The 27,988-nt window shown below is 43.4% G+C and overlaps 1 protein-coding gene across 1 annotated transcript; it reads right to left on the bottom strand.

Annotated features, from left to right (window-relative positions):
- Positions 1-188: 188 nt before the first annotated feature.
- LOC110511603 (tRNA (guanine(10)-N2)-methyltransferase homolog) lies at positions 189-27,930 on the bottom strand. Its single transcript, XM_021592456.2, has 13 exons — positions 27,553-27,930; positions 27,283-27,348; positions 25,764-25,837; positions 25,529-25,610; positions 25,343-25,435; positions 25,038-25,172; positions 24,587-24,743; positions 24,396-24,476; positions 23,695-23,859; positions 23,426-23,507; positions 23,099-23,233; positions 14,398-14,518; positions 189-716 (listed from the first exon to the last, which is right to left on the bottom strand). Exons 1-13 carry the CDS (start codon positions 27,628-27,630, stop codon positions 564-566), a joined length of 1,422 nt encoding a protein of 473 aa, XP_021448131.2. The 5' UTR covers positions 27,631-27,930; the 3' UTR covers positions 189-563.
- Between the last annotated feature and the right edge of the window lie 58 nt (positions 27,931-27,988).

Below are 27,988 nucleotides of genomic sequence, written 5' to 3'. Positions count from 1 at the left end.
CTAAATGCCCTCTGGTACATGAATACAGCTGCCTGAAAGTAAAGCCCTTTAACAGTTCTCTGGACACTTAGGGCCCTCTTGAATCAAATCTGATAATGTGCTTGCTGGGATAAGACAAAAATAACACAGAAAGATGTAGAACATTGAGAGCCCTTAAATCTCCTGCCTCCAATAAATAAATAAATACATATTTTAAAATGGTGTTTATTCGTTCACAATTCACACTTATTACACAAAGGGCAATAAACATCAAACAATAAAAACATATTTGAATAGAAAATGAGACATTTAAAACAGGGAGCCCTATGTCCCCATGGAGTCCATTGTAAACCATAGGCAGGTGTCGGCCCAATCCTAAATGGACCCCTAGAACCTTCACCTAATGCTCTTGTGCAGATCTGTGAGGATTCAATTTGTATATGCAATATGGTGAAACTTTCACCTAGCCTATCAAACAGCAAGGTGGAGTTATTACCATATCGATTGCACCGGTGAAATCCTCTCCACAATTGCATACTGGCTTAGGGGTCCATTTGGAATTGGGCCATCGTGTGATCCTTACATTACTCCCCACCGTTGGTGGCCATCTTGTTGGTCTCCTCCTTTCCTGTCAATGTCCTCTTGCTGATGCCGCTGAAGTACTTTTCCCTGAAGGCGTTGTGGCCTTGGTACGGGCTAAAGTGAGGGTCTGACAGGTGGGCCAGCGCATCTGTCTCCTATAGAGAGAGAAAATACAATTTAGCCCCATACACCAACAACAGAAAGTTCTTAGTACAATTATACCTCTTAAATTTTCGAAAAAAGTGAGAGGGTTTGCCTTCACAAAGCGGAACCAATTCACCTACAACATCGGTTAAGTAAACAAATTTAGCGTCATAAAAATGCCTTTGAACACAGGTGAAGGAAGAAAGAAATCAGATGATATCAGACCTCTGCCAGGTATCCCATTAAACTAACCAAACAACCACAGGATAAAATTCTCACCTTGTTTTCCACCTTGCCGTCACAAGCTCAGTGTAACAATAATAAAATGTTAGCAGAGTGTTAAGTTCCTCATATTGTCCTGGTTAGGGCTTTGGCCAGGTCGTTAGGCAGTGTTTGGCAGGCCAGCAGGCAAGAATGTGCCGGGGTGGACAGAAAGTTGGATGGAGCGGGAGGGATGGTGAGAGGGATGAGGAGTAATGAGGTGTCGGGGATGCAGAGTGCTAGAAGGGATGACTCCACAGCTGGCCTGCCATTCGTCAACACAACCTCTCTCTGTCGGCCCTGGTTACCACTGCCAGGCAACCTGTCATGGACCTAGAGATAGTTTCCTTCAGTCTCCACCACATCCAAGAGCTTAAAGAGCAATCCCAGATATGAAGCTCCTAATACTTCCTTAGAGCAGGGTATTCAATAACCACAGAGGTCAAAGTTTTCCAGGTTATATTTTCTACCTGGTAGTCATTGATAGGCCTAGAGTTCACACACCTGTCCCAAATCTGAACATTTCCCAACACAACCATACACCAAACCATTCAACACAGAATATAAAAGCTCAGCAACTAACTTCAAAGTGCTCCGTGGTAGGAGTTAAAAACACAAACATCACTTCTGAATGGAAGCAGTTAAATTCACACAAACTGACACTGCATACTCTCTCAAACACACACACACAACCAACACTGCTGTCCCATGAAAGAGACATTGAACCACTGGACACTTCCCAATCTACACACAATATCCCATAATAACAAAGCAGAAACAGTTTTTTTTAAATGTGTGCAAATTTACAGAAATACTTTATTTAAGTATTCAGACCATTTGCAATGAGACTTGAAATTGAGCTCAGGTGCATCCTGTTTCCATTGATCATCCTTGAGATGTTGCTACAACTTGGAGTCCACTTGTGCTATATTAAATTGATGGGAAATTATTTGGAAAGGCACACACATCTATATAAGGTCCCACAGTTGACAGTGCATGTCAGAGCATAAACCAAGCCATGTGGTCAAAGGAAATGTCCGTAAAGCTCCGAGACAGGATTGTGTCGAGGTACATATCTGGGGAAGGGTACCAAAACAGCGTTGAAGGTCCCCAAGAACACAGTGGCCTCCATCATTCTTAAATGGAACCACCAAGACTCTTCGTGAGCTGGCCGCCCGGCCAAACTGAGCAGGGCTTGGTCAAAGAGGTGACCAAGAACCCGATGGTCACTCTGACAGAGCTCCAGAGTTCCTCTGTGGAGATGGAAGAACCTTCCAGAAGGACAAGCATCTTTGCTGCACTCCACCAATCAGGCCTTTATGGTAGAGTGGCCAGACGGAAAACACTTCTCAGTAAAAGGCACATAACAGCCCGCTTGGAGTTTGCCAAAAGACACGTAAAGGACTCTCAGACCATGAGAAACAAGATTCTTTGGTCTGATGAAACCAAGATTGAACTGTCTGGCCTGAATGCCAAGCGTCACATCTGGCACCATCCCTACGGTGAAGTATGGTGGTGGCAGAGTCATGCTGTGGGGATGTTTCTCAGCAGCAGGGACTGGGAGACTAATCAGGATTGAGACAAAGATGAACGGAGCAAAGTACAGACAGATCCTTGATGAAAACCTGCTCCAGAGCGCTCAGGACCTCAGACTGGAGCGAAGGTTTACCTTCCAACAGGACAACGACCCTAAGCACACATCGAAAACAACGCAGGAGTGGCTTCTGGAGAAGTCTCCGAATATCCTTGAGTGGCCCAACCAGAGCCTGGACATCTCTGGAGAGACCTGAAAATAGCTGTGATAACAATGCTCCCCATCCAACCTGACAGAGCTTGAAAGGATCTGCAGAGAAGAATGGGAGAAACTCCACAAATACAGGTGTGCCAAGCTTGTAGCGTCATACCCAAGAAGATTTGAAGCTGTAATTGCTGCCAAAGGTGCTTCAACAAAGTACTGAGTAAAGGGTCTGAATACTTATCTAAAATGTTGTTTTACATTTTTTATAGATTAGCAAAAATCTGAGGATAGAAAACAAAGGAATAACAATAGAAACTGAAAGACTAAAAATCACCCTAAGGAAAAGCTGAGCTAAAAAGGTGTGTTTTAAGATCTCTTTTAAATATGTCCAGTTTTGTCCCCCCTCAGGTTCTCTGGCAGGCTATTCCAGAGGCTGGGGGCATAATAACTAAAAGCTGCCTCTCTATGCATCTTGGTCCTGAGCTTTGGAACAGTTAAAAGGCCAGTACCACGGGACCTGAGGGACCTACTGGTTACATAACTAAAAAGCATGTCTGACATGTATTGGGGTGCACAATCATTAATTATTTTAAGAACCAATAGAATAATCTTAGCATTTATTTCAAAAACGCACATGCAGCCAGCGCAGAGACTTTAAAACCGGTGTAATGTGCGCTCTTCATATGGTCTTGGTCAGTACCCGTGCTGCAGCATTCTATATGTTTTGCAGTTGACCAATGGCTTTCTTGGGTAGACCCGACAGAATAGCATTACAGTAATCAAGCCTGCTTGTAATAAAAGCATGGATGAGTCTCTGTATCATTGTGTGTGTACTTGTTTGACATTGTACTGAATTATAAGGAGCTGGTAACATAACCATTTCACTGCACCCGCTATATAATCTGCTAAACTGTGTACGCAAACAATAAACATTGATTTGATCTCAATATGAATGGTAGCCTACATTCTCCAGCTTTCTAGCTATTGCGAATCCTTACCTCCGATTGGATAAATAGCAATTTCAGTTTTGAGCCAACATCGCATCACAATTTATGGAGGACGGGGAGAAGGGCCAGGTTCACGGCCCAGTCAGGCAGGAATGCCCGTCTTGATTAGATTTTTACCACTTCAGCCTGTAAAGCAGAAGCCTTTGAAGAGTGGGTTGAGCAGCATTGCTGGATACAGCCTGCCAGGAGGAGACTACGGAAATGTGATAAACAGTTGGGTCCCAAATTGACACCCTTGATAAAAAATGTAAAAAACAATGACAGTATAAAATACATTTTTCAAGTACTCCAAACTTCGAAGCATTTGCAGTTACTTTTGGTTGTTTCAGATTATTTTGTGCACAACATAAATTAATAGTAAATAATGTAGTGTGTCATTTTAGAGGCTCAGTATTTTATTTATTTTACAGTCATTTTGCTCATCTTTATCAAGGGTGTCAATAATTTGACACCACTGTACAGTGTCATCAGAAAGTATTTACACCCCTTGAGTTAGTCCACATTTTGTTGTGTTACAGCCTGATTTATTTGTCTGACCCATCATACACACAGTACCCCATAATAACAAAATGTTTTTAGAAAATGTAGCAAATGTATTGAAAATGAAATAAAGAAATATATAATTTACATAAGTATTCACACCCCTGAGTCAATACCTTTGTAGAAGCACCTTTGGCATGTTCTTCTATCTTAGCCAAGGAACTCTGTAGTTCAGTCAGAGTGGTCATCGGGTTCTTCGTTACCTCCTTGACCAAGTTCCTTCTTGCTCAGTTTGGTCAGACGGCCAGCTCTAGTTCCATATTTTTTCAATTTCCCAATGATGGAGACCACTGTACTCTAGAAAACATTTTATTCTTCCCAGGTACAGTGGGGCAAAAAAGTATTTAGTCAGCCACCAATTGTGCAAGTTCTCCCACTTAAAAAGATGAGAGAGCCCTGTAATTTTCATCATAAAAAATCCAGAAAATCACATTGTAGGATTTTTAATGAATTTATTTAATTATGGTGGAAAATAAGCATTTGGTCAATAACAAAAGTTTCTCAATACTTTGTTATGTACCCTTTGTTGGCAATACTTTGTTATATACCCTTTCCTCCAAGCAGATCTCCTCTAGAGCAGTGATGTTTTGGGGCTGTTGCTGGGCAACACGGACTTTCAACTCCCTCCAAAGATTTTCTATGGGGTTGAGATCTGGAGACTGGCTAGGCCACTCCAGGACCTTGAAATGCTTCTAACGAAGCCACTCCTTCGTTGCCCGGGCGGTGTGTTTGGGATCATTGTCATGCTGAAAGACCCAGCCACGTTTCATCTTCAATGCCCTTGCTGATGGAAGGAGGTTTTCACTCAAAATCTCACGATACATGGCCCCATTCATTCTTTCCTTTACACGGATCAGTCGTCCTGGTCCCTTTGCAGAAAAACAGCCCCAAAGCATGATGTTTCCACCCCCATGCTTCACAGTAGGTATGGTGTTCTTTGGATGCAACTCAGCATTCTTTGTCCTCCAAACACGACGAGTTGAGTTTTTAACCAAAAAGTTATATTTTGGTTTCATCTGACCATATGACATTCTCCCAATCTTCTTCTGGATCATCCAAATGCTCTCTAGCAAACTTCAGACGGGCCTGGACCTGTACTGGCTTAAGCAGGGGGACACGTCTGGCACTGCAGGATTTGAGTCCCTGGCGGCGTAGTGTGTTACTGATGGTAGGCTTTGTTACTTTGGTCCCAGCTCTCTGCAGGTCATTCACTAGGTCCCCCCGTGTGGTTCTGGGATTTTTGCTTGTGATCATTTTGACCCCACGGGGTGAGATCTTGCGTGGAGCCCCAGATCGAGGGAGATTATCAGTTTGAGGTTGTGGACAGGTGTCTTTTATACTGATAAGTTCAAACAGGTGCCATTAATACAGGTAACGAGTGGAGGACAGAGGAGCCTCTTAAAGAAGAAGTTACAGGTCTGTGAGAGCCAGAAATCTTGCTTGTTTGTTGGTGACCAAATACTTATTTTCCACCATAATTTGCAAATAAATTCATTAAAAATCCTACAATGTGATTGTGTACCTATGATGAGAATTACAGGCCTCTCTCATCTTTTTAAGTGGGAGAACTTGCACAATTGGTGGCTGACTAAATACTTTTTGGCCCCACTGTATATAGCTCTACGGACAGTTCCTTGGACTTTATGGTATAGTTTCTGCTCTGGCATACACTGTCAACTGCGCGGCATTTTATGAACAGGTTTTTCTTTCTAAATCATGTATAAATAATAGAATTGACCACAGGTGGACTCAAGTTGTAGTGACATCAACGATGATCAAAGTAAATTGGATGCACCTGGGCTCAATTTGGAGTGTCTTAGCAAAGGGATGGATACACCTACTCAAAATATTTGTACTATTTTCTACATTGTAGAATAATAGTAAAGACATCAAAACTAGGAAATAACACATATGGAATCATAGAGTAACCCCCCCCCAAAAAAGTGTTAAACAAATAAAAGTATATTTCATATTGAAATTATTAAAAGTAGCTTGCCTTGATAGCTTTGCACAATCTTGGCACTCTCAACCAGCTTCACCTGGAATGCTTTTCCAACAATCTTGAAGGAGTTCCCACATATATTGAGCACTTGTTGGCTGCTTTTCCTTCACTTTGCAGTCCAACTCATCCCAAACCAGGTCGGGTGATTGTCGAGGACAGGTCATCTGATGCAGCTCTCCATCACTCTGCTTCTTGGTCAAATAGCCCTTACACAACCTGGAGGTGTGTTGGGTCATTGTTCTGTTGAAAAACAAATGATAGTCCGACGAAGCACAAACCAGATGGGATGGAGTATCGCTGCAGAATGCTGTGGTAGCCATGCTGGTTAAGTGTGCCATGAATTCTAAATAAATCACTGACAGTGTCACTAGCAGAGCACACCCATACCATCACACCTTCACGGTGGGAACCACACATGCGGAGATCATACTCAGTTCACCTACTCAGCATCTCACAAAGACACAGCAGTTGGAACCAAAAATCTGAAATTTGGACTCATCAGACCAAAAGTACAGATTTTCACCGGTCTAATGTCCATTGCTCGTGTTTCTTGGCCCAAGCAAGTATCTTCTTCTTGTTAGTGTCCTTTAATAGTGGTTTATTTTCAGCAAATCAATTCACACAGTCTCCTCTGAACAGTTGATGTTGAGATGTGTCTGTTACTTGAACGCTGTGAAGCATTTATTTGGGCTGCAATTTCTGAGGCTGGTAACTCTAAGGAACGGATCCTCCACAGCAGAGTAACTCTGGGTCTTCCTTTCCTGTGGCGGTCCTCATGAGAGCCAGTTTCATCATAGCGCTTGATGGTTTTTGCGACTGCACTTGAAGAAACTTTCAAAGTTCTTCAAATGTTATGGATTGACTGACCTTCATGCCTTAGTAATGATGGACTCTCGTAATGATGGACACTCGTTTCTCTTTGCTTATTTGAGCTGTTAATTCACTTAATTCAAATGCATTCCAGGTGACTTACCTCATGCTTGTTGAGAGAATGCCAAGAGTGTGCAAAGCTGTCATCAAGTCAAAGTGTGGCTACTTTGAAGAATAGAATAGCTCATATATATATATATATATATATATATATATATATATATATATATATATATATATATATATATATATATATATATATATATATATATATATATATATATATATATATATATATATATATAGATAGATAGATATAGACTTGTTTAACACTTTTTTGGTTACTACATGATTCCATATGTGTCATTTCAGAGTTTTGATGTCTTCACTAGTATTCTACAATGTAGAAAATAGTAAAATAAAGAAAAACCCTTGAATGAGTAGGTGTGTCCAAACTTTATACTGGTACTGTATGTAAATGAGATATTTCTGTAGACAATTGAGAGAAAGAAAAAAAAATCGATGTAATCCATTTTGAATTCAGGCTGTAACAACAAAATATGGAATAAGTCAAGGGGTATGAATACTTTAACGGAACTGTATCTATATATAGTAGCATGCTATGAGATATGTTCCAGGTTTGGGGCGCTGGGAGTCAGAGGCAGATTCTAGAGTGTGTGTGTGTGTGTATGCGGTGATTCGCGCAGGGCTTTCCTTTATGGGAACAATTTGGTGTTTTGAAGTGAAGAGGTTGTCAAATCCAAAGATGGATTATTTTCCATAAAATGTGTGATTAAGTCATTTAAGTGCTGTATATAAAAAAAGCCAAACATAGCCAGATGCTGAGGTTTACTGCAGACCTCGAGAGAAGCACCATCGACATCCCCCTTAACTGTAACTGTTGTATTGCACGTGAACGTTTAAAGAACACACACAGACTCAAACTCATAGTAAACATTAAAAAAAGAAACGTCCTCTCACATGTCAACTGCATTTATTTTCAGCAAACTTAACATGTGTAAATTTTGTATGAACATAAGATTCAACAACTGAGACATAAACTGAACAAGTTCCACAGACATGTGACTAACAGAAATTGAATGTGTCCCTGAACAAAGGGGGGATCAAAATCAAAAGTAACAGTCAGTATCTGGTGTGGCCACCAGTTGCATTAAGTACTTCAGTGCATGTCCTCCTCAAGGCACCTGCAAGTTCCCTGACATTTCTGGGGGGAATGGCCCTAGCCCTCACCCTCCGATCCAACAGGTCCCCGACGTGCTCAATGGGATTGAGATCAGGGCTCTTTGCTGGCCATTGCAGAACACTGACATTCCTGTCTTGCAGGAAATCACGCACAGAACGAGCAGTATGGCATTGTCATGCTGGAGGGTCATGTCAGGATGAGCCTGCAGGAAGGGTACCACATGAGGGAGGAGGATGTCTTCCCTGTAACGCACAGTGTTGAGATTGCCTGCAATGACAACAAGCTCAGTCCGATGATGCTGTGACACACCGCCCCAGACCACGTCGGCCCCTCCACCTCCAAATTGATCCCGCTCCAGAGTACAAGCATCGGTGTAACGCCCATTCCTTCAACGATAAACGCAAATCTGACCATTGCCCCATGTAAGACAAAACTACGACTCTTGCCAGTCCTGTCTGGTCCAGCAACGGTGGGTTTGTGCCCATAGGCGAAAATGTTGCCGGTGATGTCTGGTGAGGACCTGTCTTACAACAGGCTTACAAGCCCTCAGTCTAGCCTCTCTCAGCCTACTGCGGACAGTCTGAGCACTGATGGAGGGATTGTGCGCTCCTGGTGTAACTCGGGAAGTTGTTGCATCCTGTTCCTGTCCCGCAGGTGTGATGTTCGGATTTATCGATCCTGTGTAGGTGTTGTTACACGTGGTCTGCCACTGTGAGGACGATCAGCTGTCCATCCTGTCTCCCTGTAGCGATGTCTTAGGTGTCTCACAGTACGGACATTGTAATTTATTGCCCTGGCCACATCTGCAGTCCTCATGCCTCCTTGCAGCATGCCTAAGGCACGTTCACGCAGGTGAGCATGGACCCTGGGCATCTTTCTTTTGTTTTTTCCAGAGTCAGTAGAAAGGCCTCTTTAGTGTCCTAAGTTTTCATAACTGTGACCTTAATTGCCTACCGTCTGTAAGCTGTTAGAGTCTTAAAGACCGTTTCACAGGTGCATGTTCATTAACTTCTTTGGGACTGGGGGGCAGTATTGAGTAGCTTGGATAAAAAGGTACCCAGAGTAAACTGCCTGCTACTCAGGCGCAAAAGCTAGAATATGCATATAATAGTAGATTTGGAAACACTCTGAAGTTTCTAAAACTGTTTGAATGATGTCTGTGAGTATAACAGAACTCATATGGCAGGCAAAAACCGGAGAAAAAAATCCAACCAGGAAGTGGGAAATCTTTAGGTTTGTAGTTTTTCAAGTCATTGCCTATCAAATATAATGTCTATGGGGTCATATTGCACTTCCTAAGGCTTCCACTATATGTCAACAGTTTTTAGAACCTTGTTTCAGGCTTCTACTGTGGAGGAGGAGAGAATGAGAGCTGTTTGAGCCAGAGGTCTGGCAGAGTGCCATGAGCTGATCACGCGTGCGCACCCGTGAGAGGTAGCTGCGTTCCATTGCATTTTTAAAGACAAAGGAATTCTCCGGGTTGGAACATTATTGAAGATTTATGATAAAGACATCCTAAAGATTTATTCTATACGTCGTTTGACATGTTTCTACGAAATATTATTTAACTTTTTTGACGTTTCGTCTGAACAAGTGATCGCGCATTATGCATTTGGATTACTTGGTTAAAAGCGCGAACAAAAAGGAGGTATTTGGACATAAATGATGGACTTTATCGATCAAAACAAACATTTATTGTGGAACTGGGATTCCTTGGAGTGCATTCCGATCAAGATCATCAAAGGTAAGTGAATATTTATAACGCTATTTCTGACACCTCTCCTTCTTCGGACCATGGCTGGATGTTTTTCTGTGACTAGCGCTGACCTTACATAATCGCAAGGTGTGCTTTCGCCGTAAAGCTTTTTTGAAATCTGACACAGCAGTTGCATTAAGGAAAAGTGTATCTATATTTCCATTCATAACACTGGTATCTTTTATCAATGTTTATTAACTGTTTATTAGCTAACTGCCAGCCCCTGCTAAATGCTTGCTTGGTAACCCGGTCTGCTAACTGCTAGCTCGTTTAGCCGCGGCCTACTAACTGTTAACATCGGCCTGCGAACTGTCTGAATCGCCGTGCCCCCAATCAGCCCGACCACTTACTGGACCCACTGGACTGGACGCATGCCTCTTTCTAATATCAATATGCCTCGTCCATTACTGTCCTGGTTAGTGATTACTGTCTTATTTTACTGTAGAGCCTCTAGCCCTGCTCAATATGCCTTAACCAACCATGTTGTTCCACCTCCTACATATCCGATGACATCACCTGGTTTAAACGTCTCTAGAGACTATATCTCTCTCATCATTACGCAATGCCTAGGTTCACCTCCAATGTACTCACATCCTACCTTACCTTTGTCTGTACACTATGCCTTGAATCTATGCTATCGTGCCCATAAACCTGCTGCTTTAACTCTCTGTTCCGAATGTGCTAGACGGAAACAGTTCGTATAGCATTTAGCCGTAACCTTATCCTACTTCTCCTCTGTTCCGCTGGTGATGTAGAGGTTAATCCAGGTCCTGCAGTGCCTAGCTCCACTCCCACTCCCCAGGTGCTCTCATTTGTTGACTTCTGTAACTGTAAAAGCCTTGGTTTCATGCATGTTAACATAAGAAGCCTTCTCCCTAAGTTTGTTTTACTCACTGCTTTAGCACACTGCCAACCCGGACGTTTTAGCCGTGTCTGAATCCTGGCTTAGGAAAACAACCAAAAACCCTGAAATCTCCATCGCTAACTATAACATTTTCCGCCAAGATAGAACTGCCAAAGGGGGCAGAGTTGCATTCTGCTGCAAAGATAGTATGACAGCCTGCAGAGTTCAATCGAGGTCTGTGCCCAAACAGTTGGAGCTTCTACTTTTAAAAATCCACCTTTCCAGAAATAAGTCTCTTACTGTTGCCGCTTGTTAGACCCCCCTCAGCTGTGCCCTGGACACCATATTTGAATTGATTGCCCATCATCAATCTTCAGAGTTCATACTGCTAGGTGACCTAAACTGGGATATGTTTAGCCCCCCAGCCGTCCTACAATCTAAACTAGATGCCCTCAATCTCACACAAATTATCAAGGAACCTACCAGGTACAACCCTAAATCCATAAACATGAGCACCCTCATAGCTAGCATCCCGACCAACTTTCCCTCTAAATACAACTCTGATGTCTTCAACCAGGATCTCAGCGATCACTGCCTCATTGCATGCATCCGTGATGGGCCAGCGATCAAACAACCACCACTCATCACTGTCAAACGCTCCCTAAAACACATCAGCGAGCAGGCCTTTCTAATCGATCTGGCCCTAGTATCCTGGAAGGACATTGACCTCATCCCGTCAGTAGATGATGCCTGGCTATTCTTTATAAGTGCCTTCCTCTTAAATAAGCATTCCCCATTCAAAAAATGTATAACTAAGAACAGATGTAGCCCTTGGTTCACTCCAGACTTAACTGCCCTTGACCAGCACAAAAACATCCTGTGGCGTTCTGCATTAGCATCGAATATCCCCCGCCGTATCCAACTTTTCAGGGAAGTCAGGAACCAAAAATACTCAGTCAGTTAGGAAAGCTAAGGCTAGCTTTTTCAAACAGAAATTTGCATCCTGTAGCACCAATTTCAAAATGTTTTGGGACACTAAAGTCCTTGGAGAATAAGAGCACCTCCTCCCAGCTGCCCACAGGCTAGGAAGCACTGTCACCCCCGATAAATCTACGATAATCGAGAATTTCAATAAGCATTTTTCTATGGCTGGCCATGCTTTCCACCTGGCTACCCCTACCCCGGCCAACAGCTCTGCACCCCCCGCAGCAACTTGACAAAGCACCCCCCCCCCCCCCCCCTCTCCTTCACTCAAATCAAGATAGCTGATGTTCTGAAAGAGCTGCAAAATCTGGATTCCTGTAAATCGGCTGGGCTAGACAATCTGGACCCTCTCTTCCTAAAATTATCAGCCGAAATTGTTGCAACCCCTATTACTAGCCTATTAAACCTCTCTTTCGTATCGTCTGAGATCCCTAAAGATTGGAAAGCTGCCCCAGTCATCCCCCTCTTTAAAGGGGGAGATACTCTAGACCCAAACTGTTACAGACCTATATCCATCCTGCCCTGCCTTTCTAAAGTCTTCGAAAGCCAAGTTAACAAACAGATCACCGACCATTTCGAATCCCACCGTACCTTCTCCACTATGCAATCTGGTTTCCGAGCTGGTCAAGGGTGCACCTCAGCCACGCTCAAGGTCCCAAATGATATCATAACAGCCATAGATAAAAGAGTACTGTGCAGCAGTCCTCATCGACCTGGCCGAGGCTTTCAACTCTGTCAATCACCTCATTCTTATCGGCAGACTCAATAGCCTTGGTTTTTCAAATGACTGCCTCGTCTAGTTCACTAACTACTTCTCAGATAGAGTTCAGTGTGTCAAATCGGAGGGCCTGTTGTCCGGACCTCTGGCAGTCTCTATGGGGGTGCCACAGGGTTCAATTCTCGGGCTCTTGCCGGTGTTGATTCTCTGATCCACCTCTACGCAGACGACACCATTCTGTATACATCTGGCCCTTTCTTGGACACTGTGTTAACAAACCTCCAAACGAGCTTCAATGCCATACAACACTCCTTCCACTCCTGCCATACAACACACTCCTTCAACCAATTGTTGCCCGCACCTGCCTGCCTGCCCAGCATCACTACTCTGGACGGTTCTAACTTAGAATATGTGGACAACTACAAATACCTAGGTGTCTGGTTCGACTGTAAACTCTCCATCCAAACTCACATTAAGCATCTCCAATCCAAATCACTCATGCTGCCAAACAGATCCTCGTAAAACTGACTATCCTACCGATCCTTGACTTCAGTGAAGTCATTTATAAAATAGCCTCCAACACTCTACTCAGCAAACTGGATGTAGTCTATCACAGTGCCATCTGTTTTGTCACCAAAGCCCCATATACTACCCACCACTGCGACCTGTATGCTCTCGTTGGCTGGCCCTCGCTACATATTCGTCGCCAAACCCACTGGCTCCAGGTCATCTGTAAGTCTTTGCTAGGTAAAGCCCCACCTTATCTCAGCTCACTGATCACCATATTAACATCCACCCATAGCACGCGCTCCAGCAGGTATATCTCACTGGTCATCCCCAAAGCCAACACTTCCTATGGCCGCCTTTCCTTCCAGTTCTCTGTTGCCAATGACTGGAACGAATTGCAATAATTACTGAAACTGGAGACGTATATCTCCCTCACTAATTTAAACATCAGCTGTCAGAGCAGCTTATCGATCACTGTACACAGCCCATCTGTGAATAGCACACCCAACTACCTCATCCCCATACTGTTATTTGTTGTTGCTCTTTTGCAGCCCAGTATCTCTACTTGCACATCATCATCTGCACATCTATCACTCCAGTGTTAATGTTAAAATGTAATTATTTTGCCACTATTTATTGCCTTACCTCCCTAACCTTACTACATTTGCAGACACTGTATATAGATTTTTCTATTGTGTTATTGACTGTACGTTTGTTCATCCCATGTGTAACCCTGTGTTGCTGTTTTGTCACACTGCTTTGCTTAATCTTGGCCAGGTCGCAGTTGTAAATGAGAACTTGTTCTCAACTGGCCTACCTGGTTAAATAAAGGTGAAATGAATAAAATAAAAGTGGTTCATTGAACAAGCATGGGAAACTGTGTTTAAACCCTACAAATTATCTTTTTAAGATGGGGTCCTGAAAAAGGGAAGTTTATTTTTTTGCTGAGTTTATGTGCATGCTCGTACATACAAACACAGCACAAACATATTCAGTGGCACGGGTACTTTACTCTTTAGATACATGTAATTCATAGTAAGCGCAACACGAAAACCTACAATTATATGGTGTTGCAATCATATTCACAAAGGGATACATCTACCTTTTCGAAATGGGTGACGTTCCACTCAAATGCATACACACGCTCGTAACAGCACAGTCAGATGCACACACACAGGGTAGTACAAAAGGAAAAGCACACACACACACGGATGGGCGGAGAGACAGACATATACAGATGGAAGCCCAGACAGACACCCACCTCTGGTTCCTTGATCTTCTCCATGGTGATGAGACGTCTGGAGGTGTGGCTGGAAAGGGTCTGTTCACAGTTACTGACCAGTCTGAGACAGGCATTCAGGGGCACCATCTCTTCACAGTACCTACAAACACAGACACACTCTACTGGTGAATCATTATGGTTGAGTACATTTTTAAACAGCTGTTCCTGTACTGTAGCATGAACCAACAAGTCTAAAGGGTTGATGGGTCCAAAATATCATCCAAACCACAATATCTGCATCTCACCATACACTCACCTGCAGAGTAGACCAGCCTTAGCCTCCATGTAATCCCCTCAAAATGACATTACATCCAGGCCAGGTCAGCTCTCTCTCCGTTAAACTCAACCCAGATCAGCTCTCTCCTCCCTCCCTCTCGCTTACTCTCTCTCTATCCTCTTTCCTGCTCCCAACTCCAGAACATTTCTCTCTCAGCTCCAGGCCTTTACTGACCATGTCATGATCTGACTGAAGTGGACAAAAGCCACTGTGAAAAAGGTGAACTAGATTAGATTTAAGATATCGGGAAAAACATAGTCTTGTCAGGAGTGCTGTGTGTGTGTGTGTGTGTCAAAAATGTTATAAATTGATTTGCATTTTAATGCAAGTGCCAGCTTCTGATCCTAACCACAGATCCTAAACACTAGATATAATCTCACAAAATGTGGAACCACCTGTGTCCTTGGTTCTCCCGTTTGACGTCAATACTATTCATAATAATAATGTGATTAATAGATGCTATTGATTGCAAGTGCCTGTAGAATACAGGCCTCTAGTGTGTGTGTGTTTGTCAGCACTGTGACCAAAGCAAGGCATTCCTTCTACCTGCCAATCACATCTTATTACTGGGTAGCTGGACCTTCCACATGGGCCGTTTGGATGGTAGACTAACACACTGCACTATACCTTAGTGAACACTTTAAGGGCGGTAGAATGTAACACACTGCACTATACCTTAGTTAACAGTTTATGCGCAGTAGAACACAGCAATTGTTTGGTTTAGTTCATTTTTATGCACTAGACAGGGCGAAGGACGTAAGTTACTATGAATAGTATTGACGTCAAACTGGAGAACCAAGGACACTTGTGGTTCCTAATTTTGTGAGACTCTCGCTAGTGTTTACAGAACAACTGGTTCTGAGAGATTAGGATCAGGAGCTGCAGTTGTAACAGTAAGCAACTAACTGAATGGATGACTGCAGTGTAGCCGTTATTATGAGTACAGGTAGATTACGAGAGAGTGTTTGTTTGCATATGTAGCACTTTCTCCTACCAGCACCACACTGACACTGGGCCAGATTTTCACCCTACTGTTTGTCTCCTGGGTTGCCATGGCCACTGTGGAATACTCTCTAATGTATTGTGGATGGTGCGTGTGTGCATGTGCGCGCGAGCTTCGGTGAGCACCCTGAACAAGGCGGGCGTTAATTCTTCCTGCCAATCACCTCTTATTACTGGGTAGCTGGATCTGCCACATTGGCCGTTTCATTTAAAGATGGGTGGGGCTGGGCCTTTCACTTTCAATACAGCTTTTTCCATCCTCAGACAAAGAGAGTTGAAACCTCTGTGCAGATGCTTATAAGCAGCACAGGAGGCTGCTGAGGGGAGAACGGCTCATAATAATGCCCGGAATGCAGTGAATGGAATGGCATCAAATACATCAAATCAAAATGCATGTCACATGCGCCGAAAACAACAGGTATAGGTAGACCTTACAGTGAAGTGTTTACTTACAAGCCCTTAGCCAATGCAGTATATAAAAAAATATATAAAAAATACCCCCCCAAAAATAAGAATAAGAAATAAAAGTAACAAATAATTAAAGAGCAGCAGTGAAATAACAATAGCGAGGCTATACACAGGGGGCACCGGCACAGAATCAATGGAAACCATGCGTTTCATGCATTTGATATGATTCAAAAAATTCCGCTCCAGCCATTACTACGAGCCTGTCCTCCCCAATTAAGGTGCCACCAACCTCATGTGATAGGCAGGCAGATAAGGGGTCAGGTTAGAGGCCATTTAAGCCCAGTAGGCTGAGGTGCAGTAGACTAGCCCATATCTTCTGCCTTTATTTCCAGGTCAGGGCTCTATACTGATTTTTTTTTTTTTTTTGACAAGGGGCAAGTGTGCGCCTAAGTTCAAAAATGTAGGAGCACACAAAAAAATTTAGGAGCACAATGAAATATATTTGACGTAACAAGCCGTTTTCTTTGTAGCAATGGTGACGGTCATGAATCTGTACTAATCCATTCCTGTATATTTAGGCGCATATGCAAGTAAAATGGTTGCACTGTACAGCCCTAATGGTATACTGAAGGTCAGAGACACGGGCATTAAGCACAAGGATCTGTCTCTCAGTAAGGCAGCAGCAGGAGTGTTGTAGACAAAAGGAAGTTGATAACCCGGTAAAACCAACCATGGAGATTCAAAACCCATCAGCTTCCTGTTAGCTTTGCACTCTGCTTCATTAGCGCTGTCTGGCTTATGACTTTAATCCATAGAGAATGATAGACACCTCTAGTGACCAAAAGGCTATTTTAGCATGGGCAGCGCCATTGAGGGCTTCCACCATGCTTCAGCCATTTTAAAGTAGTCAACTCGGTGGCGATTCCTATGGGTTGTAGCCTCCATGGCGCTGCCCATGCTGTCACAGATGCCATAATAGCACAGATATAAAGATGAGTCCTCTATCTATCTCTATGCTTTAGCCTCAGAGATAATGGGTCTGGTCCCTGCCAAGGCGCTGCGGCAGAGGAAATGGTAACAGACCCCACCGCGACTGGAAAAGTTTTGAGCTAGTTCAAACTTAAACACATCAGAGGGGGGAGAAAGGGGGGAGTTAATTGAAACACTGAAAGGCAGCTGAGGCACGGGGCAAGGCAGTGCTCGTCATGACGACGGCGGAAATGTTTTAATTGGCCGGCTTGGGGGACCTCATCACTCAGGCCTGTGACCAGTGTTAGGGGACCCCGTATTGGCCTGCGTCTGGTCCGACCTCGGCCCAACACAACAATAACACAACATAGCAAATATTTTTTTCCTACAGCAGCTGCACTGCAACCCCCCTGTGACACCAGTGTTTACAAACAAGCATGTTGCTACACAGTCCTGTCCCCTTGGACCATTTAGTCACCCTGTTCTATGTCAAAGGTCCACTGCAGTAACAGTCATTGGTGATTGGCGACATCTAGTGGTGTAGTATATCTCACTCTCTCAGGACAGACTTCAGACCACCTAAATCTAACCAGCTTAGACATCTACTATTAATGTGTCAACAGTGTTGAACTGATCAGGACCTGGAGACAGGCTGTGTTTGGTCAGTGTCAGCCAATCAGCATGTCTGGCCTCATGGGTTAATTTTGGCACTCTGCCCTGAATGATACAGGGTCAGGAACTGCTAGGGGCTACACACCCGGAGTGAGGAGCAGAGCAGAGCACAGGCACACACAGAGGCACAGAGTCAGTCAGACAGAGGCACACAGACACAAACACAAACATACACACTCTCTCTCTCAACCACCACTGCTAAGGGCTGTAGCCCTCTCTCCATTTCCTTGTCTTATCCAGTCAGTGTGGGGAACTCCAGTTTGTGTGTCACAGACAGTCAGGGGGAACTGCTGGAGGTGAGTGTGAGGTGTTATAGAAACATCACAGGGCTGTGGTGCATGGTCTGGTCTCATCTTCCTGATGCTCAGACCCTGCCCTGTAATCAGTGGCCAGGAGTCCCAGGGCCCAGGGGCCTGTATCCTGTCCACACAGTAAACCAGCTGTATGGAACAATACACCCAATATACCTCAGGACACCCGCACACTGACCAGAACACCACTAACCCCAGGCCTGAAGACTTTATGGGACAGAGAATGAGATGTGCTGATGGGAATAAACACCTGGTCCTGACAGAGAATGATGCTTATGAGGGGAAGAGGTGCAGGGAGAAAAGCCTGTATCTAAACTAGAATGCTTCGTTAAGCAGATCTAGTACAGTAGCAACACTTCATCAGGGTGAAGGCTAAATCACCAGTGTGACTGTTGCCCTCTAGTGTATTTTTTTTATTATTTTTATTTCACCTTTATTTAACCAGGTAGGCCAGTTGAGAACAAGATCTCATTTACAACTGTGACCTGGCCAAGATAAAGCAAAGCAGTGCGACAAAAACAGCAACACAGAGTTACACATAAACAAACATACAGTCAATAACACAATAGAAATATATGTACAGTGTGTGCAGATGTAGAAGAGTAGGGAGGTAAGGCAATAAATAGGCCATTGTGATAGAGAGATAGATGTGCGGACTAGAGGTCGACCGATTATGATTTTTCTACGCAGATACCGATACCGATTATTGGAGGACCAGAAACGCCGATACCGATTAATCGGCCGATTTAAAAATATATATATATTTGTAATATTGACAATTACAACAATACTGAATTAACACTTATTTTAACTTAATATAATACATCAATAAAATACATTTTGCCTCAAGTAGATAATGAAACATGTTTAAATAATGCAAAAACAAAGTGTTGGAGAAGAACGTAAAAGTGCAATATGTGCTGTGTAAGAAAGCTAACGTTTCAGTTCCTTGCTCAGAACATGAGAACATATGAAAGCTGTATGAAAGCTGGTGGTTCCTTTTAACATGAGTCTTCAATATTCCCAGGTGTATTACCTGTTTTAGGTTGTAGTTATTATAGAACTATTTCCCTCTATACCATTTGGATTTCATTAACCTTTGACTATTAGATGTTCTTATAGGCACTTTAGTATTGGCTTCTCCCTGGGCTCGAACCAGCAACACAACGGCAACAGCCACCACATTGAAGCAGCGTTACCCATGCAGAGCAAGAGAAACAACCACCCCAAGGCTCAGAGCAAGTGAAGTTTGAAAGCTATTAGCGCGCGCTGCAATGCTTGACGCACAACGAAGAGCTGCTGGCAAAACGCGCGAAAGGTGCTGTTTGAATGAATGTTTAGCACCTGCTTCTGCCTACCACCGCTCAGTCAGATACTTAGATACTTGTATGCACAGTCAGATTATATGCAACACAGGACACGCTAGATAATATCTAGTAATAGCATCAACCATGTGTAGTTAACTAGTGATTATGATTGTTAACTGTAAGGTTGCAAGATTGCATCCAACGAGCTGACAAGGTTAAAACTCTGTCTTTCTGCCCCTGAACAAGGCAATTAACCCACCGTTCCTGGGCCGTAATTGAAAATAAGAATGTGTTCTTAACTGACTTGCCTAGTTAAATAAAGGTGTAAAAATTGTTATGACAACTTGAAATCGGCCCTAATTAATCGGCCATTCCGATGAATCGGTCGACCTCTAGTGCAGACTATGTACAAGTAGAGATACTGGGATGCAAAAGAGCAAGAGGATAAGTAACAATATGGGGATGAGGTAGTTGGGTGTGCCATTTACAGATTGGCTATGTACAGGTACTGTGATTGGTAAGCAGCACTGACAGCTAATGCTTAAAGTTAGAGAGGGAGATATGAGACTCCAGCTTCAGTGATTTTCACAATTTGTTCCAGTCATTTGCAGCACAGAACTGGAAGGACAGGCGGCCAAAGTAAGTGTTGGCTTTGGGGGTGACCAGTTAATATACCTGCTGGAGCGCGTGTTACGGGTGGGTTTTGCTATGGTGACCAGTGAGCTGAAATAAGCCGGGCTTTACCAAGCATAGACTTAAAGATGACCTGGAGCCAGTGGGTTTGGTGACGAAAATGTAGTGAGGGCCAGCCAAAGAGATCATACAGGTCGCAGTGGAAGGTAGTATATGGGGCTTTGGTGACAAAAGGGATGGCATTGTGATAAACTACATCCAGTTTGCTGAGTAGAGTGTTGGTGGCTACTTTGTAAATGACTTCACCGAAGTCAAGGATCGGTAGGATAGTCAGTTTTACGAGGGTCTGTTTGGCAGCATGAGTGAAGGAGGCTTTGTTGCGAAATAGGAAGCAGATTCTACATTTGATTTGATTTTGGATTGGAGATGCTTAATTTGAGTCTGGAAGGAGAGTTTACAGTCTAACCAGACACCTTGATATTTGTAGTTGTCCACATATTCTAAGTCAGAACCATCCAGAGTAGTGATGCTAGGCGGGTGGGCAGGTACGGGCAGCAATCGGTTGAAGAGCATGCATTTAGGATTACTTGCATTTAAAAGCAGTTGGAGGCCTCGGAAGGAGTGTTATGGCATTGAAGCTCATTTGGAGGTTTGTTAGCAGTGTCCAAGGGAGGGACGGATGTATACGGAATGGTGTTGTCTGCGTAGAGGTGGATCAGAGAATCACCAGCAGCAAGAGCGACATCATTGATATATACTGAGAAAAGAGTTGGCCCGAGAATTGAACCCTGTGGCACCCCCACAGAGACTGCCAGAAGTTCGGACAACTGGCCCTCCGTTTTGACACACTGAACTCTGTCTGCGAAGTAGTTGGTGAACCAGGCGAGGCAGTCATTTGAGAAGCCAAGGCTATTGAGTCTACCGATAAGAATGCAGTGATTGACAGAGTCGAAAGCCTTGGCCAGGTCGATGAAGACGGCTGCACAGTACTGTCTTTTATCTATGGCGGTTATGATATTGTTTAGGACCTTGAGCATGGCTGAGGTGCACCCATGTCCAGCTCGGAAACCAGATTGCATAGTGGAGAAGGTACGGTGGGATTCGAAATGGTCGGTGATCTGTTTGTTAACTTGGCTTTCGAAGATTTTAGAAAGGCAGGGCAGGATGGATATAGGTCTAACAGTTTGTGTCTAGAGTGTCTCCCACTTTGAAGGGGGATGAATGCGGCAGCTTTCTAATCTTAGGGGATCTCAGACGATACGAAAGAGAGGTTGAATAGGCTAGTAATAAGTAATAGGGGTTGCAACAATTTTGGCGGATAATTTTAGAAATAGAGGGTCCAGATTGTCTAGTCCAGCTGATTTGTAGGGATCCAGATTTTGCCACTCTTTCAGAACATCAGCTGTCTGGATTTGGGTGAAGGAGAAGCGGGGGGGGGGGGGGGGGGGGGGCAGCCAGGTGGAAAGCATGGCCAGCAGTAGATTTTTTTTAGTGAAATGATCGATTATCGTAGATTTATTGGTGGTGACAATATTTCCTATCCTCAGAGCAGTGGGGAGGAGGTGCTCTTATTTTCCATGGACTTTACAGTGTCCCAAAACTTTTGGGGAATTAGTGCTACAGGATGCAAATTTCTGTTTGAAAAAGCTAGCCTTAGCTTTCCTAACTGAATGAGTATATTGGTTCCTGACTTCCCTGAAAAGTTGCATATTGCAGGGGCTATTCGATGCAAATGCATAACGCCACAGGATGTTTTTGTGCTGGTCAAGGGCAGTCAAGTCTGGGGTGAACCAAGGACTATATCTGTTCTTAGTTCTACATTTTTTGAACGGGGCATGCTTATTTAAGGAAAGCACTAAGGATGGAGGAAAGCACTTTTAAAGAGCAACCAGGCATCCTCTACTGACAGGATTAAGTTAATGTCCTTCCAGGATACCCGGGCCAGGTCAATTAGAAAGGCCTGCTTGCTGAAGTGTTTTAGGGAGCGTTTCACAGTGATGAGGCGTGGTCGTTTGACCAAGGACCCATTACGCACGCAGGCAATGAGGCAATGATCGCTGAAATCCTGGTTGAAGACAGCAGAGGTGTATTTAGAGGACAAGTTGGACAGGATGATATCTAAGAGGGTGCCCATGGTTATGGATTTAGGGTTGTACCTGGTAGGTTCCTTGATAATTTGTATGAGATTGAGGGCATCTAGCTTAGATTGTAGGACAGCTGGGGTGTTAAGGGCACAGCTGGGGGCTGAAGGGGGTCTATAACAAGCGGCAACAGGGAGAGACTTGTTTCTGGAGAGGTGGATTTTTAAAAGTAGAAGCTTGAAATGTTTGGGCACAGACCTGGATAGTATAACATCCTGAAGAGTTCTATCTCTGCAGAAGATTGCAACTCTGCCCCCTTTGCAGTTCTATCTTGTCGGAAAATGTAATAGTTAGGGATGGAAATGTCAGGATTTTTGGTGGCCTTCCTAAGCCAGGATTCAGACACGGCTAGGACATCCGGGTTGGCGGAGTGTGCTAAAGCAGTGCATGAAACAAACTTAGGGAGGAGGCTTCTAATGTTAACATGCATGAATCCACGACTTTTACGGTTACAGAAGTCAAGAAATGAGAGCGCCTGGGGAATGGGAGAGACTAGGTGCTGCAGGGCCTGGGTTAACATCTACATCACCAGAGGAACAGAAGAGGAGTAGGATAAGGTCTAACAGGGTAAAGGGAAAAAATAACAGCATTTATCAGCAGGAAAAACAGCTGACTGGTGAGGTTGACCCTGTGTGCAATAAGGTCTTATCAAATGCTGTTTGTATCTATTCGACATCACAACAGTTGATGACAGTGCTATTTGGTTTACACATAGAGAAGAGGGAGACTGTGTAGACAATACATCTGTGAGCTCAAACCCATGTAAACACCATTACGATACATTAGACTGAACAACACCAGATGTGAATATTTGACAAATTCAAACTAGAGCTTTAACAGGAAGTGCTGTATCCAGGGACCACAGATGGATATTAACCATGTACCTGTATGTAGATAACTCTGGTGCAATACTGGGGTTGTTGTGAATGGTCCCTGACAAATAAACACGTCAATACTCACTCTGGCCTGTAGATTGGTAGCCAGTAGACTAGCCGCCCCCCGATGACCAGGTGGTGAGCTGAGAAGTTTAACAGGTCAGTGAAGATGTCACTCAGGTGGTAGGCCATGGAAACGGGGACATGGCTGTCTCCAACACTGGATGAAAGATAAAGAGTCAGTTACTGCAGTGAAGATGCCTTTACACAATTTATCATCATCTGAGAGGACTTTATATATCTCTAGTGTATCTATTGCTTGCTTGCAAGTTTTATAGGCCGTCTTTTTCAAAACTGAGCAAATATACAAAGCACTATAAACAACACAGACTCAAGGAAGATGAAGACGTACTAGTCTTCAGATGGCTTCACACTGTTTACACTGTCCTTCTGAGAGCCTGTTCTCCTGGTTGACTCCCGAATCCCATAGGGGGCTGAGAATTAAAAACACAAAAATGAAAGACAAGAAATTTGAACAGATTTAAATCTGAACAAATCACAAAGAATGTGGACTTCAACAGACTAAGACGTTTTACTCGTGTATGACTGTACAGGAGACATTACTGGATGCAGGACCCTACATGAGAAGAGAACACACAGAGCTCTAGGATAAGAACGTACGGTCAGTGATGATGGCGTCAAAGAGCACTCCGTCCCTCCAGATAGGCTTGGAGGCGTCAGACACAAGGACGTCCACATACAGCTTCTCTGAGCCGTACTGACGCAGGTTGGCTCTGATGTTCTCATCTGGACCCCTCCACTTCTGGTTCTTACGACTCGCTTTGCCTGAAAAATAAACCAAAATAATATTATACAGCAATGCACTGGGTTGTAATTAGGGCCGGGACGATACCAGTATCGCGCTACTCCTTAGTATCGTGGCAAGGAAACAAAACACAAAGTGGATTTACTTCTTTAGGAAAACAGCCCTAATGTTGGAAACATTATATTGTCATCCAGATTCATATTTATTTATTTTCCAAGCTATAGCACACAATATTTTACATGCACACAGGTGTAAAAGGACCAGTAGAGTTTGATCTACTTCTTGATTTCTTTGCCATGTAAAAAATAGAGATTGTGGTTATCGTCCCGGTCCTAGTTGTAATCATATCACATATCAAGTGTTAGGCCTATAGGACAATACAATTGGATTTTTGAGTTTATATGAGCACAGGAAAATGTGAAGTATTTAAAAATATGATAGAAAGAGCATAACCAACATAATGTTCATCATATAAATGGATTAACTCGCTTTCCAAAGCACAAGATGTTTAGCTCTGGGTAAGAGGAAGTAAACAAGGCCATTTATAGTATATTACCTATCCCATGGATGGTGTTGTAATCAATATCTGTTCCACAGACATATGCACCAAAATGAGAGCATGCAACCAGGAGGCTACCTGAGAGAGAGAAAAAATATCCAATAAGCACAGACTAGCCTTGGGTTCAGCTAAATGCAGTGTATTTCTGCAAGTGTCAGTTCAAAGACCAAAAGTAACTTTTCTCTTACCAGTCCCAACGAAGGGGTCGTAGACCAGGTCGTAAGCTTTGACCCTAGCATGGTTGGCCATGATAAAAGACAACCCAGCATCCATACTGGTGTTACCTATGAAGTGCCTGTTCTTCACACTGTGAGAGCGAATCAACTCACGCTGGCCATCTGCAATCTAAGGAACATACAGTTGATAAGACAAGATCAAATATAGGCTTACCTTTATCACTAAATGAAACAGTGCTTCTCAACCTGGTACCTGGCTTATACACGGGGGACTTGGGAAGACTCATAAGGACATAGGCCTCATAATAAGTTTCACAAGAGGGAATACTTCAGGCAGACCAAAATGTGATTGGCAACCAAAGAAGGTTAACAACCACTGCGGTAAATAACATTAATGAGTTACAGTAATTACTCATTTGTATAATGACACAGAAATTAAGGAGCACACAGCACACTGACTCACCCATCTCCCAAAGTAGATGTAGAGAGGCTCGTCTGGGATGTCGTTAGGGTCAGTTCCATAGTCCTCCAAAAGACAGAAGATGTGTTTAGGGTTCCTTAGATTGACCCTTCCCTCGAAGGAGAGATATTCCATTGCCTTGGGGGAGGAAGACCACAGGGTAACTTGTCCAGGTGTCATGGTGCATACTGCATATCAGTGCCTCCCTTTAACACAATAGTGCAGTACAAAAGGTAGAGTAAATTGACTTTTCTGGGCTCAATCTTAAGTACAAATTACTGGGACCAAGTCAAGTGTATCATACTCACATCTATCTTCTTAATTCTATCTTCGAACTCTAGAGTCTTGTTGAAAGTGTAGACATTGATTTTGTATGTGGAGTCTTTTTGTAGGAAGGGTGACTGTTGGGAGAGGTAAATTTACACACATTAGATACTCCACATTAGTGGAGTAGTTTGCCCTCTATTTAGATAGTAATGTAATTTCTCACAAACCATGTTCTCTGTTGGATATTTCAAGAGCGAGTTCCTGAGTTCACTGTGCGTTCTGCCATGACCCCACAGCTCAAATGCAGACCTAGGTGATAAACAAATAACCACAAAAAGGTCATTACAATTACTGTGACATTCAAGTTGAGAATCACCTCAGAAGAGAAGGGCTGATGAGCAATGCTGCAGTACCCATCTAACTATTTTCATTGCAACTCCATTGTTGATCTGTCTCACTTACTTTGCACAAACAGTTCTGGCCATGATGCTGTTGACATCTTCCTCTGACAAGCCATTCAGGCGCCAGAATGGAGACTGGGGAGAAGAATAGAAGATTTTAGGATTTGAGTAGCCTATGCATGGACACATGGCCAACTTATCCCTTCATTATGGGCCGGCAAAGGATTATTGGTGTCTCGGAGGGGCCTTTGGCCTGGTTTGCTAACTACCTCTCTCAAAGAGTGCAGTGTATAAAGTCAGAAAATCTGCTGTCTCAGCCACTGCCTGTCACCAAGGGAGCACCCCAAGGCTCAATCCTCTTCCCAATTTACATCAACAACATAGCTCAGGCAGTAGGAAGCCCTCTTATCCATTTATATGCAGATTCATTTTGTGTTAAACGCTCTACAACAAAGCTTTCTCAGTGTCCAACAAGCTTTCCCTACTCTTAACCTTTTTTTAAACACCTCCAAAACAAAGGTCATGAGGTTTGGTAAGAAGAATTCACCTCTTCCCACAGATGTTAATACTACCTCTAAGTGTTTAGAGCTTGAGGTAGTCACCTCATACAAGTACTTGGGAGTATGGCTAGATGGGACACTGTCCATCTCACAGCACATATCCATGCTGCAGGCTAAGGTTAAATCTAGACTTGGTTTCCTCTATCGTACTCGCTCTTCTTTCACCCCAGCTGCCAAACTAACCCTGATTCAGATGACCATCCTACCCATGCTAGATTACGGAGACATAATTTATAGATCGGCAGGTAAGGGTGCTCTCGAGGGGCTAGATGTTGTTTACCATTCAGCCATCATATTTGCCACCAATGCTCCTTATAGGACACATCACTGCACTCATCTGTAAACTGGTCATCTCTGTATAACCCGCCGCAAGACCCACTGGTTGATGCTTATTTATAAAACCCTCTTAGGCCTCACTCCCCCCTATCTACTGCAGCCCTCATCCTCCACATACAACACCTGTTCTGCCAGTCACATTCTGTTAAAGGTTACCAAATCACACACATCCCTGGTTCGCTCCTCTTTTCAGTTCGCTGCAGCTAGCAACTGGAATGAGCTGCAACAAACACTCAAACTGGACAGTTTTTTTCTCAATCTCTTCATTCAAAGACTCAATCATGGACACTCTTACTGACAGGTGTGGCTGCTTTGTGTGATGAATTGTTGTCTCTACCTTCTTGCCCTCTGTGCTGTTGTCTGTGCCCAATAATGTTTGTACCATGTTTTGTGCTGCTACCATGTTGTGTTGTCATGTGTTGTTGCCTTGCTATGTTGTTGTTGTCTTAGGTCTCTCTTTATGTAGTGTCTCTCTTGTTGTGATGTGTGTTTTGGCCTATATTTATATTGTATTTATTTTTAATCCCAGGACCCCGTCCCTGCAGGAGGCCTTTTGCCAGGCCGTCATTGTAAATAAGAATGTGTTCTTAACTGACTTGCCTAGTTAAATAAAGGTCAAATAAAACAAATAAAATTGGTATGGCTATCTGGCAAATAATACATATGGACACTAACTTATTTTACCTTTTCTTTGAAGTTTTCACCTGGATCAAACGGTTTGCCCCTGAGTGACAGCAGCGCCCTAATCTCCTGTAATGTTACGATGTACAAGAAATAAAATCAGAACATTTCTGAAGAATTCAAACATGACAGCTTGCAGCATGTAACGTTACTAGCTTAGCAAGCTAATGTATGGGGAGAAATGCTGTAATGAGACACCCAGATCTTTAGAGATGGAGAGAAATAACACAACATGTACAGTTTGACAGAGAGGTACGACATTGATATGCATACCGGTAGCCTGAAGTCAACATTGTCGTGGGCCAAATGTATCAAATATTGTAGGCATGTTCTGCTACAGTGGATCGCCATGTTCGCGTTCCCACGCAAAATACATCCGGCTAGAAACCGCCTCCCCGCGAATAGTGGTTCCTGTCAGTTCCAAAAATAAATACCACTTTACCAGCAATGAATGTGCATTGCATGTATTTTGGCAACGCAAATTTAAAAAGAGTATGTTTCAGTTTTGTCATTAACGTCCAAATAATTGTGTGCTTATTATTCTGTATAGCTGCTACATAACTGCTTCATAAATTAGGGTGAATCATTTTACTGTAGAGAGAGCTAATGATCCACCAACTAAACATATCCCAAAGTTAAGCAGCTTTACTTCAGAACATTGCTCACTGACAGGGCACGTGACACCAACATTTAGCTACTTGCGTCACCA

This window comes from Oncorhynchus mykiss, chromosome 3 (genome assembly GCF_013265735.2).
Source record: "Oncorhynchus mykiss isolate Arlee chromosome 3, USDA_OmykA_1.1, whole genome shotgun sequence".
NCBI classification, from domain to species: domain Eukaryota; kingdom Metazoa; phylum Chordata; class Actinopteri; order Salmoniformes; family Salmonidae; genus Oncorhynchus; species Oncorhynchus mykiss.
The sequence above is the reverse complement of the archived record's forward strand: the minus strand, read 5'-3'. Positions and strand labels throughout refer to the sequence as shown.

Bases quoted from the DNA above. Each gene is read 5' to 3' on its own strand.
- LOC110511603 (XM_021592456.2), bottom strand. From the start codon at position 27,630: ATGGCGATCCACTGTAGCAGAACATGCCTACAATATTTGATACATTTG. The intron at 27,349-27,552 runs GTATGCATATCA...GTAACATTACAG, and splicing joins ATGTTGACTTCAGGCTACCG to GAGATTAGGGCGCTGCTGTC. The intron at 23,234-23,425 runs GTACGTCTTCAT...TCTTTCATCCAG, and splicing joins GTGAAGCCATCTGAAGACTA to TGTTGGAGACAGCCATGTCC.